This window comes from Cyprinodon tularosa, unplaced genomic scaffold (genome assembly GCF_016077235.1).
Source record: "Cyprinodon tularosa strain WSP-4 unplaced genomic scaffold, ASM1607723v1 ctg306, whole genome shotgun sequence".
In the NCBI taxonomy this organism is placed as follows: Eukaryota; Metazoa; Chordata; class Actinopteri; order Cyprinodontiformes; family Cyprinodontidae; genus Cyprinodon; species Cyprinodon tularosa.
The window spans coordinates 388,628-401,593 of record NW_024039015.1 but is presented as its reverse complement, the minus strand read 5'-3'; the positions used below and the strand labels follow the sequence as shown (position 1 = coordinate 401,593).

At 39.4% G+C, this 12,966-nt stretch overlaps 1 protein-coding gene across 3 annotated transcripts in view; it reads left to right on the top strand.

The window, feature by feature from the left end:
- The window catches only part of LOC119787944 (partitioning defective 3 homolog), a 502,126-nt gene that overhangs the window by 321,853 nt on the left and 167,307 nt on the right, over positions 1-12,966 (top strand). For all 3 annotated transcript variants that reach the window (XM_038292032.1, XM_038292030.1, XM_038292033.1), the window contains one exon: positions 1,302-1,512. In XM_038292032.1, coding sequence (XP_038147960.1) covers positions 1,302-1,512 — 211 coding nt within the window. The remainder of the gene's footprint in view (positions 1-1,301; positions 1,513-12,966) is intronic.

Here is a 12,966-nt window from a genome sequence, read left to right as displayed (position 1 = left end):
TTGTGTACAATAGGATTTTGAGCAAAGTTTTTACCCTTAAATCATGCAAAAGGTGTCAGACGCAAAACATTTCAGAGACTGTATGTATCAAATATGATACATTTGGCATTACAGGGTTAAACAAATTTTAATTGGAATTTCTAGTTTGTTTTGACCTCTTTTTTTATTTTTCAATGGCTCTAATGTTGAAATGATTTTTCTCACTGAGATTTTTATGGTTAAGAACAGCACTATAGGTTCAGCCATTTCCAGCATTCATTAATTCCTTCATTCAGACTTTGACTTCGTCTGTGTCCAAACGTACGCCCTAACCCCTAAATCCCTCAACCACTATATAGAGTGGGGACTATATAGTGGACTCAGTTAACTGACCGTTCAGACAGATAATCACTACTTTTTGCTCCGGGTTGGTCACGTAACTCCTCCTCCACCACCCGGTGCCTGTGGTATCTTTGTTGTTAGTCCGGCTATCAGGTAGCAACAGCCTATGGCGACAGTGGGCCGCTGTGACAGAAAATCCCATAATGTTCTTCAAGGAGACCTCACCCCTCCAAGCATTGAGCGATTGATTTGCTCGTCTAGTGACCATGGATGATCCCTACTCTTCAAGGTGCATTGTGGGAGATTTTGAGTCCACTACTTTTCCATCCACTACAGTATACGTTTGGACACTCATTTAAAATGGAGTAACCGCTATATAGTGCCCTATACAGTGATTAGGAAGGATGTTCGGACACAGCCTCAGACTTAGAAAAAACTGTATGCACAGTATGTATACAAAACAAAATTCAATTGCATACAGCATTTCAACTGTGAATTAGCGCTAACTAAAATGAAACAGTGAAATGAACACCACCATTCACAAAGTGCAGCAGTGATCGGAATGTAAACAGTGTAGGAGAAATGAAACCAATATAAAAATAATGCCGCAAAATCACATTAATATGAAAAGGTTCAGTGCAATTCATTATAAAAATGGTGCAAAATGCAGTAGAGGATTTGAGTTGTGTCCTATTTAAAAGGATCAAGCATCTCGTGTTCTATCACAGCATTCATTCATTCATTCATTCATTCACTAATTACATAGTTGGTTGGGAAACCTTTTCTCACCAAATATATATTCATCATTAGAAAACTGTGTTTAATGTACTCAGGGTCACTTAATCTGATATTAAACCTTTTTTTTTTTTTGCACACGTTACACAATGGCTAATATATAACAAAAAAAAAAAAAAATCAGCATTTTATTTTTCTCAGCACTGTAAAGTTAACCCATCTGATCTGTTTTTTTGTCCTTCCAGTGGATGAAGACACAGAGGAAAGCTTTCCTTCAGGTCGGGAGTCCATGTCCACCAGCGGCGATCTCAGCCTCGGTGGCGGGCTGGCTGATGACAAGCAGAAAGATGGCGCCACGGGCGGACCAAAGGAAATCAAGAAAGGGGAGAAGGAGAAAGACAAGGACAAGAACAAAGCAAAGAAGGGCGTTCTGAAAGGCCTGGGTGAGATTCTCAGGTAAGAACAACAGAGAGCTGAGCTTACAGCACTTAAACAACACCCCAACCCATTTGTGTTGCCCCGAGCACCAATCATTGCCTGCTTTATTTAATTCCACTCAACACATTGACTGGTGGATCATACAGACTCTGAATTCATTCTCTGGATGTTGCCAACGCTAATCAGGGACCCTTTTCCTTGAACCCTGTGAGGTGGTTGGGTGAGGAGGGGGTGGTTATCGACCTCGAGGGCCTTTGGCACTTTAGAGCCAGATTATTTTTAATAAGGGCAACATGTTTTATTCATAATCCCATGTGCGAGGGCCTTCCATCCACATCGCTCAGCATTTGTTAACCAGCAGAAATTGTTCAGAGCCTATACTAATGGGGAGGGGCTGGTATGAAGCTCAGGGAATTAAAGACCTTTGGCTAGATGTTAAAATCGACTCTGAATCAGTTTGTATTGTTTCCTCTGCCTTATTTTAACTTCTACTGTTTCGACATGGAGCAGCCAGATGTCAGCTCAAGAATATATATATATTTTTTTTATTTCATCCCTGTAGGTTTTTACTTTGAGGAACCACAGAGAAATATTTATATGATCCTACAGGAAGGATTTGTTCTGACCCAAGGGTAAAATTTTTGCTAAGCACCAGTTTCAACTTTTGTATTTTAGAAAAGCTTTGGCACATTTTCATTTCACATCCACAGAGTGAGATTTAGAAATGTACTATAAGCTTTATAATTTATTTTGTCTGTACATTTGTTTAAAATTGCTCAAACTCAGTCAGATGGTGAAAAATAGTAGTACCACACATTCTGAATTAGATTTAGATGAAGAGTTTGTTCACTTTACCTCATGAAGAGGCTTTGATTTCAACTCATATTATAAACTTTATTATAAACTTTCCTCCCTCATAACCTTGTGATCATCTCCCTCCCTCTCACCACTCTCCCATGTTTATGATAATGGATAGTGTTATATTTCAGGGATTTATTCAACAGCCCAAGGTCAGTTTTTCTTTAAAATGACCCAAGAAGCGTCTTTCCCATTAAATGTATCATAACTGAATTTCTGATGATCTTTCAAACATTTATTTTCTTTCCACTATTTAATAAAAGCTAGATTTTCAAAGTTAAAGCTGTTTATTGTTGTTATGGCGGGTTAATCCACCTGACCACTTCTGCTGCTCCTCTAAAGCAGGGGTTCCCAAACATTTCAACCTTTCACCCCAGAAATTACATCGCAGACCCTCGAGAATTTTTATTATTATTTTTATTTTACCTTTATTTTACCAGAAAGTCCCTTGAGATAAAATCTCTTTTTCGAGGGAGACCTGGCCAAGAGGCAGCAGTATAGTAAGACATATAAAAACACAGGACAACATAATAAAATCAATCATAAACTAGACTCTAGAATAACACTTAAAATTCTTTGTGCAAGCGGTTTTCAATAGTGATTTAAAGGCACACTATGCAACATTTTTCAGTTAATTAATGTGTTCCATAACGTTTTGGATGATTAAATGAGTCATTTCAGGTTGATCAAAGGTGTTCTCGGCCGCCCTGGTGGTCTGTGGGGGAAATACCGCACTTGCAATTGCAGGAGCACCGACCCGCACCCACAGGCTAGCACAGTGGCGATCTTTGTGCAGTGCTGCTTTCACACCGGACGCAGCAAAAGCAGCAAAATCGCGTCTGCTGCTTCATTTTTGCTGCTTGTACCAGTTAGTTCTGACGCGCGGCTAAAGCAGCTTTGCTGCTCTGGCTGCGCGGTGCAAAAGTGTGTCTGACGCGCGTTGGGTGGAGCTTCACTATCCTTTCTCTGCCTTGCAGCTATAGTTGCTGTGATCAGTGGGAATAAAGTAGTTTTAATCTGTTTTTATGTGAGAAAATACACCTGAAATATTTTTTCTGTCGGAGCCGCTCAGACCCCCACATACCAGCGGTGCGCCGACAGTAGGAATCCCTTCATCAGCAGCCTCTGGCCGGGTTGCCTCCTCGCGGTTCACCGCGGCAGCTGGTAGGCGTTTTTCATCTAAATAATCCAAACTGCAGGCAGCAGAATAATAAAAGCCAACATATTCTGCCGGCAGATTTCTGCATTTTAAGTTAATTTAGGCGTCAATAAACTGTTTCAGAGGAGTGATCATATCTGATCATCAGCGCTGTGTCTCTCTCCCTGCCAGCTTCCAGATCAGCTTCTCTGATTGGTTGACGCGGCGCGTCGAGCAGCAAAAATTCAAGTTTTCCATCTCGAGCAGCAGCGCGTTTGCGGCGCATCACGCGCGTCAGATGCTTAAACCCGCACGACGCGCTGCTTCAGCTGCTCAGACGCACTGCGCCTGCTGCTCAAAATGCGCCGGACCTTTTGCTGCTCCTTGACGCGCGGAGAAACCAGGAGAACAGCTGTGCATATTTACGACAGTGCACTTTTACTTTCGCCCTCTGGGGGGAGCCTCGCTGGAAAATGGAAAATCTTTTAATTAAACTCTTAGGCTAAAATATACAAAAATGCTAATGTTTTCAAGTAGAATACTCTTAAAATGCTCTGTGATCATTATTATTCTATTCTTCCAGTCTTTAAATAAGCTCCATAAGCTTTCAATACAAATGAGAATAAAGGATTTGAGTTATGCACCTTGGAAACAATTGGTTTAAAAAAAAAAATAAAAAATCAAAGACTGGCTGAATACATATCAATAGAAGCACTCACAGACTTACACACAAACAAAACTCCCATCCTGCAGGTATCACTTTAGCATTCCTGTCGCATGAAGAAATGGTGATGGAGTCACATTAATTAGTTTGGTTCTCTGCACATTTTAATATGCCATAAATTAACAGCAAGGAAAGGCGCTTCTCATTGCTATCGTGCTTGAAGTTGTTTTCATGTGGATTACCTTAATAGGATTAGTTAGAATATCACTGGGAAAGGCACAGAACTCTGAACAATAGATGACAAGCATGTTTTAAGATCAAAACTGACGGACTTGGGGGGGCGGTGTTCATTGTGACTGATTTTAGATTTGTACATTTTACACTTACCTATTTCTCGCTCTCTTGTTGTTGCATGTTTGGTAGTGATATTTAAGTAACACTTTCATGATCTCTGACAGATTTTATAGGCACACACTTATGTTGCTCTGCAGAACATTTGAATAGATGTAGCAATTTGAGGCGGAGGTTTGACACTCTGACATGCAATCAAGACTGTGGGCAAAGCTTAAATCTTTTTGAGTAGATCTGCGCTGCTGGTGATTTTCTCTGTGCATGTAGGCCCGGTACATGCCCTTCTTGGCCTCATCATCGTTCTTCATTATCTTTGAGTGCCACAGTCACTTAAGAGCTGGCATGCTGCGGGCCTCGCTGACACTCCCCCTGCTCTGTGCATTTAACGGCAGGCCCTGTGCCGTCCTGAATACAAAGAGGAAGACCTACAAACCATCCAGACTTCTTCTTAAAGTTTTATTGTATGGCTCTCAACAACTTCTACTTCATGTTGATGCCTTAATGTTTAACTTCAATGTTATGAAATAGAACACACCGTCTTAATATTTCTCTCTGTTTTATCACCTGACAGTTTTTTAAGCTTAACAGCGAGAGAACTGTGGTGAAAATTAATGCATCTCACTGGATGCAACAACAAACAATAAGTGTTGTTAAATCCCTAACGGTCAGAAGGGAGGATAGAGAATGAAAGTGTCATATCTGTCTGTTGCGTATCTAGCTTTTAGCAATTCTGGCACAAAAAAAAAAAAGTTATTTTTTTAATTTTATTTCAAGCAGGAAAAGTTTTAATGTTCATGACAAAAGGCTTCAGCTGACAGAAGAGGAACTCTCCTTGAAGGCTTGCACACCACGGATGGAATTTATATTAGTAATTTTCACATTTGAGTGTCTCAGCGTTACATCAAAACATCAAAAAGACATCCTGATTAGGTTAATCCTTTGTACTGCTCCTCTCCGTGGTTTTCATCAGCATAAAATGGACAACCCAGAACTTGCATTTTTGATGGCTGACTTCCACACGTTCCTCCTCTTAAAATCAAGGAATTTGTAGTACTTTGCAGTTTAAGCTCATTTGCATGCAGACATTTGGATTCTGTAATGAACATGTTGTGCATGTCTACCTAATGGACAGGCTGATTGGGAGTGCATAAACCTCAAACCCCCAAACAGAAAAGAGGACCGTCTTACATGGGGGGAAAAAGAAGAGGAATACCACAGGAGTTGTTTTGTAGTGTTATATCCAGATAGTCTAAGAATGACTGAGATCATGCATGATGGAAAGAGAGCAGACAGACTAAAGCTGGAGGCAAAACTCTGCTTTATATGGCTCTTCCCTGCTGCTTTATTGTGATTTCTACACATCCATCTCAGTAAAATAGAAAGAAAGATATTTTAAAATATATTTTGTTAAAAAAATATTTGCCTCTTTAGACAGAAACTTATCTAAATTAGTTGTTGAACATCTGTAGACTTGCCTTTTATTCTTTGTAAAATTAGCTGAAAATAAGTCAGGCTGGACAGTTAACACCTGTTAACATCAGGGTCAAGTTTTGCCTTAAATTAATGTCTGGACCTAAACTTGGGCAGAAATCTGCTTCAATCCAAGCTATTTCACTCTAATCTTTGTTTTTTTGGGGGTTTATGCCCATACTGCCAGATACTCTTCATAGATTGCCAAGTATTTCGCTCTTTCCATCTTCCCATCAATTATAACCCACTTTTTGGCTAATCTGAGATATTAAATGACATTAACATGGGAACAAACTAAGAAGGTAGTTACTTCTAAAGGCAGCTCACTTGGTTTAATGGCAAAATGCAAATGTGACACACATTTGCATTGTGAAACACTTTATAAACATGTTGTATTTTGTGTTTTTTATCCAATATAATTTCAGTATAACCCATTATACTCTGTGGCTACAATATAAAATAAAAGTAGAACATTTTAAAGCACTTTGCCTGCCTTCCTTGTAGGATCTTATGGAATCAGCAGACCTCTCTGTATGAATGCAGTAGATAAAAAAACAGCCCTGGGCAGCAGCTATGTATCAATCCTATTCAAAGAAGGTTTGTTACATGCTCGTTTCTGAGTGTCCCTTTCTGCACCCATCTGGGTGTAAGGAGCCAAGGGGGGCATATTATCCCCCTTACCACTCTACGTTATTATTTATTTCCTTTCAAGTGGATAACAAGTAATCACTACATTCCAGTCCTATCAGAATTGTCTCCATTGTTCGAAACTTTGCCCAGGGCTGTGTTAGCATGCTAGCAGACAAAGATGTCTGTAAAACTCCCTTTAACAGGACTAATGAGGTGTTGTTTATCTCCTCTGACTGACTGACTGACCTCCTACATCAAATCCAAGGAACCATCCCTTGACATAATAGGATGTATAAGTACATCTACACATTCGTCCGTCCGTCTATCTATCTATCTATCTATCTATTTATTATAGTATGTAAATACTATACAAAATCATAATCAGCCATCTTCTATGGAGCTGTCTGTTGGAGCAGTGGCTTATCTGCAGATGAAAGAAAGCGGCTATTAAAGCATCTGACATTTTTTCTTGTATCACTTTTACTTCTATACTTTAAGTAGTTTAAAAATGGTACTTTTTATACTTTTACTGTAGTAAAAAGCTTACTAAATACTTTTCACACTTTGGTAAAAACAAGGTTGTTTAATGCAACTTGCAAAAGCTGTTTACTTGCTGCATTATGGCATGTACTTCTGTAAAAATTATGAGTTCTGGATTGAAGGTATAAAATTTTTTAGGTCTTTTGAAGACATATCACCTTTTTTCTGAAAAGTGTTTTTGGTTCCAAAGTAGAAAAGTTGAAGTTTTTAAGCTTTTAACCACATTGTAACTATCAGTTAATATAGACTTTATAAAAACAGTCAGTTCCCAGCCTTCACATGAAAAATGCTGTGATGTTATTAAAACTAGCATTTTTTTGTCGCTATTCTTCTACAGGAAAAATAAACTAAATATACTAGGATCCATGGTGATAAAAAATTATTTCAGATATACAGATAAAACAAAAGGTTCTTTCCTAATTCTTGACTAATTTGAAAGAAATGTTGTGCCTGAAGAAGAAAATAATAAATTAGCTGCATATTATTGTTGTAATGTTATTCTTTATCTTTTCAAGATGATGTGGCTTTCAAGTGATCCTCAACAGCTTGAAGCTTGGCTAAAATGATATGCATGTACATAGTCCACCTCTTATACAGCACCTAATTCTCATATATATTTATGAAAATTAGATTTGTATGCGTGCAATCCATTATTATGCATTTATGTTTAATTTTTTTCTTGTACTTGTATAAATCAGCAGAGAAAAAGGAGAGGGGAAGGTGAAGCCAGTGAAAATGCAAAGAGGGATGAGAAGGGAAATGGGTACCACAGAGAGGTGGGGGATGATAGGATGGAAGGAGAGAAGGAGCGTGTGCACTGGAGTGAACTGGGGCACCGAGGGAGAATGGAAGCCAAGGATGAAAAGGAAAGGGAGAGGGAGGGATCAGAAAAGAGGGGAGCCTTTTAGAGTCAAACCATCATGCCACTGTCTGCCTGCAGGAAGGTTTGGGGATCCGTGGCGGTTTTTCTACATCTTAATGTAGGACGTTCGTTCGCTACAAGGTGCATGTAGATTTGCATGTCTGCTCGCGTGTAATGCCTGTTTGTGTGTGTAGAAATGAAAAGATTGCCGTAATAGGGTCTGGCATCAACTTCGCCCTTGCTCCCCTGTGTATTCTCACCCACACAGACAAACACGCAGACCCCCTCCCCAACCCCCTTACTACCCTCCCCACCAATCTGATAAGTGGCGTGCTTCATGCGGAGCCATCAGCCGACACTGTAGCTTAGTGTGACACTCCCCTTTCCTCACCCTCCTACCAAGGATCACCCTGGGGGACCTCGTCTGCCTGCTCCTCCACACAGAATGCAGGCCCACTCAAGGCTGTCCAGAGATGCGGGAGGGCAGGGTGTCGTGTGGAAAAGAAAGCAGTGAACGCTGGAGGGGAAGGATGCTTTCTATCTTTCAGCCCCTATTATTCTTACCCATTCAAGGAGCACGTCTCAAGTGCTGGAGATTTGGCAGAGCACTATTTAAGAGTGTGTATTTATGCATGCATGGGTTTGCCTAGAATTTGGAACACATACCAAGAAAACATGACAGCATCGTGTGTTGCATGTGAGTAGGTAGAAAGCATATTTTTCCTTAGTGGTTGTTAAAAACCGATGACAGAAAAACATGGTTCATCATTACTGTACTTAAATGACACACACTCTCAGTTTAACACACAAGCCCCTCTGCTTTCCACAACATGATGGTATATTGTAATATTGTGCCACATTTGATTCGATGGCAGCAATTAGACGCCTCCACATCAGAGCTCTGACATCTGCTGAATGTAATCTGAGAGAAAATGATAATTGTTCTGCTTTTTTTTTCTGCCTCACTTATCAAAATGTCTGGGCTGAGGTAATAAAGGCAAGCATGAGGCGTAGCATCAGGCTGCAGCCTCTGAGTAGCAATGAGTGTCATGTGGAGTTATCGGAACAACTGAGTAATTATGCAAAAAGTAATGCGACACATTTTAAATGTGGATGGGGAAGCAAGCATAAACATGAACTCATGGATGCAGTAAGAGTAAACTTAGGAAATCAGCTTTCTTTTCATATACAGGTTCATTTACTTCCAAAACACTCATGGATTTCATTTCTTAGATAAGATCTATTTGTTTTGCAATTAAACATCCCCGATCTACTCTTTCTGTATGTCTAGTTCTGTCTCCTTAAACCCCAGAGGGCCTCAGCAGATGGCCGCTCACACTAAGTCTGGTTCTGCTGGAGGTTTCTTCCTATTAAAAGGTAGTTTTTCCCCTCCACTGTCACTACAAGCATGCTTAGTGTGAGGGATTACCTTTTAGTCGATGAGTCGATGCATTCAACTGGTTTTCCTTCGATAGAAAACTTTGAATCTATTTGATCTGGTGACATGTAAAGTGCCTTGAGATGGCATGTGTAGCGAATTTGCGCTTTATAAATTTACTGAATTGAATTTATAGCTCTAAATAGATGTAGTTAAACCAAATGCCTTACAGTTCCTCTTTCCTGCCTTTTCAATTCTTGTCAAAGTCGCCCATTGGCACAAGCATAATGATATAATACGTTTAACACTACGTGAGAATATATTTGGTATTAAATGTAGATTTTTTTTTTTACAACCTTCAAGAAAAACCCTTGACCTTAAAGACAAACTGTCTCCCTAAATGTCTTGGACCTCTCAAAGTGAAAAACAATCAGACATTGCTTAAATAAAAAGCTGCTGTGTTTTGCAGATTAGCTGTTAAAAGAGACATTTTACTTTAAGTTTATATCTGATTCATTGTGCCCTGCCTCACAAGTAGGCGTTTTTGTCATGATGCTGACACAGCGTGGTTAAAACAAGTGCTTCGCACGTAGATATCCTTCATCCACACGTTTTCACAGGATCGGGGTGGGGCTGCTGCTCAGACAGCAGAGCTAAAAAGGATTACTCCGGGATACATTAATTAACTGAGTTCTGCATAATTTTAATTAAGCTATAGCAATAAAACATAGTAAAACAGTAAAAAATTTGTTTTTTTATGATTTTGGCCCTTTAAGAAGGTAACTAATACACAAATAGATTCCCAATTGTCTGTATTTATGTCAACATAAATACACCTGGTATGTAAAGTGCTCAGTTGTTGGTTAAAACAATGCCAACAAACATTAACATGTTTGAAGCTCTGTTTAATTTTCTACCTAAATATGTCAGTGACTTAACACTTAAAACCTAGCAGGTCATAAAATATCTCTTTGAATATTGCCCTCTAAGAAAATTTTTCAGGAAAAGGAAAGCATTATCCAGAGACGTAAACAAAAAGCAGACAGAAGGTCTGGAGCGGTTACTGAGATCAAATTTTAAGTGTATATATTGACAAGTTGCCATAGTTATATACCTAACAAACCCAATTTACATTTTCTTTATTGAATTTTTTTTATTTTTATGAAAAAAACTAAAAACAAATCAACAACTAACAATTTACCACTTGATCCCCAAGGATAAGTGTTGCACTATGTGGTGGTAGCAATATACTTTGGGGATTCGGGCCTTTTATTATCAGAGAAACTGGTCATATGCGAAGCAGACAGCTGTTAAAGCCTATGGAAAACTTCAAACCAATGGGCTCGACAAAGGGCGGGCAAAGTTTCTTACTCTTATTTATGGAACCTGCGTGATAAGTGGACAATGGCTTGACCTTCTCCAACCAATATCTGTAGGACAGATTTTAAGTTTGTACATGCAAAAGTGCACATTCAAGGTTGACGTAACAAATGAAAAGTTGAAAAATTTTCAACTTTTTTCACTGTTGCTTGGCCTCAAACTGATCAGGTAAGGATTTTATTGACTGACCATAATTAAGATGAGTTTTCAAAATAATTCCTGCTGTGTCGGACTTTCCTTTATTAAATGATTTTCTTCCCTTCATATTGGCTGCAGTCTTTGTCATAGACTGCTTTAAGAATGTCAAAATCTCACCAATTTCACAACTAATCATATTTTTCTGAGACAAGTGTCATGATTGACTACCGCTTTCAGGATGTTGGCGATGACAGCTATCTGTTTCTGTTGTTTGTTGCTACCTTTTTATCAATCCCATAAGGCAGGGGTGGACTAGCCTCGTGAGACCATCCTGATCTCGCGAGCTTTCAAGGTTTCACTCGCAGATCCGTTTGGTTACTTTCCGTTAAAGAAAATTTGGAGCCGTTCACCAAACGAACGTCCAATCAGCGTTGGCTTTGAGGCGGGTTGAGGTGTGACGCAACGAGGAGCGCGACAATTCAGTCTAAAGAACATGGCAGCTTCAGCCGATGAAACTAGCGTTAGCGTGGCTATCGAGCAAGTTTTATTGGAATTACAGAGAATTTCTTCACTGAAAGAAGAGCAAAACACTGCTCTGGAGGCTTTTCTCAGAGGAAAAGATGTTTTTCTCTTCTCCCGACTGGTTTTGGCAAGAGTTTGATCTATCAATTGGCTTGTGCCTGGCTTATGCCTTTGTTTTTGTCGTCGCTCTGTTAGTACGTCATATGCTTTGTTGATCTGATTAGTTTATTTGGCCCGTCTATCACCAACATAGGCCAATCAGCTAACCAGTATTTTCGCCCCTTCCCAAAATTACTTCAACGGAAGGTTTCCAGATGGATATACGGAGCAAATCCAGCAAATCCATCTGGCGGAGTCAGGTTAGGGGTGGACAGTTCTAGTTCCTAAGATCTGCTATCCTGCATCTTTTAGAGGTCTCCTTGGTCCAACACAACTGCATCAAGTTATTAGTTGATTAACCCTGACTCTGCAGAAACTGACAGCATAGTGAGGAGGTAATTCAGCCATTTGATTTAGATGTGTTTGAACAAGGACAAATCTAAAAGTTGCAGTTCTTATGAATTAGAATTGACCACCCCTGCCATAAGGAGTAGTTTGACTTCAAAACAGGACGTTACACTTGTCACATAATTATGTCTGCTTCTGAATCAATATGGACTGAATTTTTCTAGAGTTTTTCTAGTCATACTAAATACTAAGAGTTTATGCAAAAGTAACATTCATTTGATCTCTCTAAAAAACACACATTCATAGAATAATGAGCAGATCAGTAAGGCTTAACTGCCTTGCAAATGGACCTGTGACTGAAAAACTTTTTTCAGGTCTATATCTTCTATATCTTTAGATATAAGAAATGTTGAAAATCATTTTATTCCAAAAATAGAGAATAGTTGAAAGGGTGTGAATAAATTTGCAAAAAACGAGGCAGCTCTGTTGCATATAAAACCAGCCCTTTAAATCTCACCGAGACGAGCCACACAGGCCATTATGTAAGGAGTACCTCTTCTTTTTGCAGTCCTGGGAAAAATAATTCTTCTATAGAATTTCTACCTCTGCATCTTTACTTATTGTATGATGTTCTGGTTTGAAAGGTCTCCAGGTTTTTTTTGGTAGGGCGGTAAGATGTATTTCTGTAATAAGAATGTCCCCCGAGTTTGGCACACAGCATTCCTGAGAGTTATGAAGTTGTAAAAAGGCCCACAAATGGGTCATAGGGGGGCAAATTAGAAACAATATATTCCCCCACTGAGAAGATCAGCGACTCAGTAACAAGTCAGTTAAATAACTAAACTCCGCCTTTGTCTGGTGTCAAATAATTGAATGTAACCATCTTGCTGAGGGGTGGGGTAAACCATTTAGACATGGGGTAAATCTGAGTGATAGGATTAAAAGGAGAAGTTGGGTGGGAGGCAGGGGTTTTTTGATCTAACCCACAATATAAAATGAGAGAAAGTTTGAGTGTAATGCTGTCCACCTTGTATATCTCTACTTTTGGCAAACATGATTGGACAGTAGTGGGCATCATCAGACAGCTCTGGAGT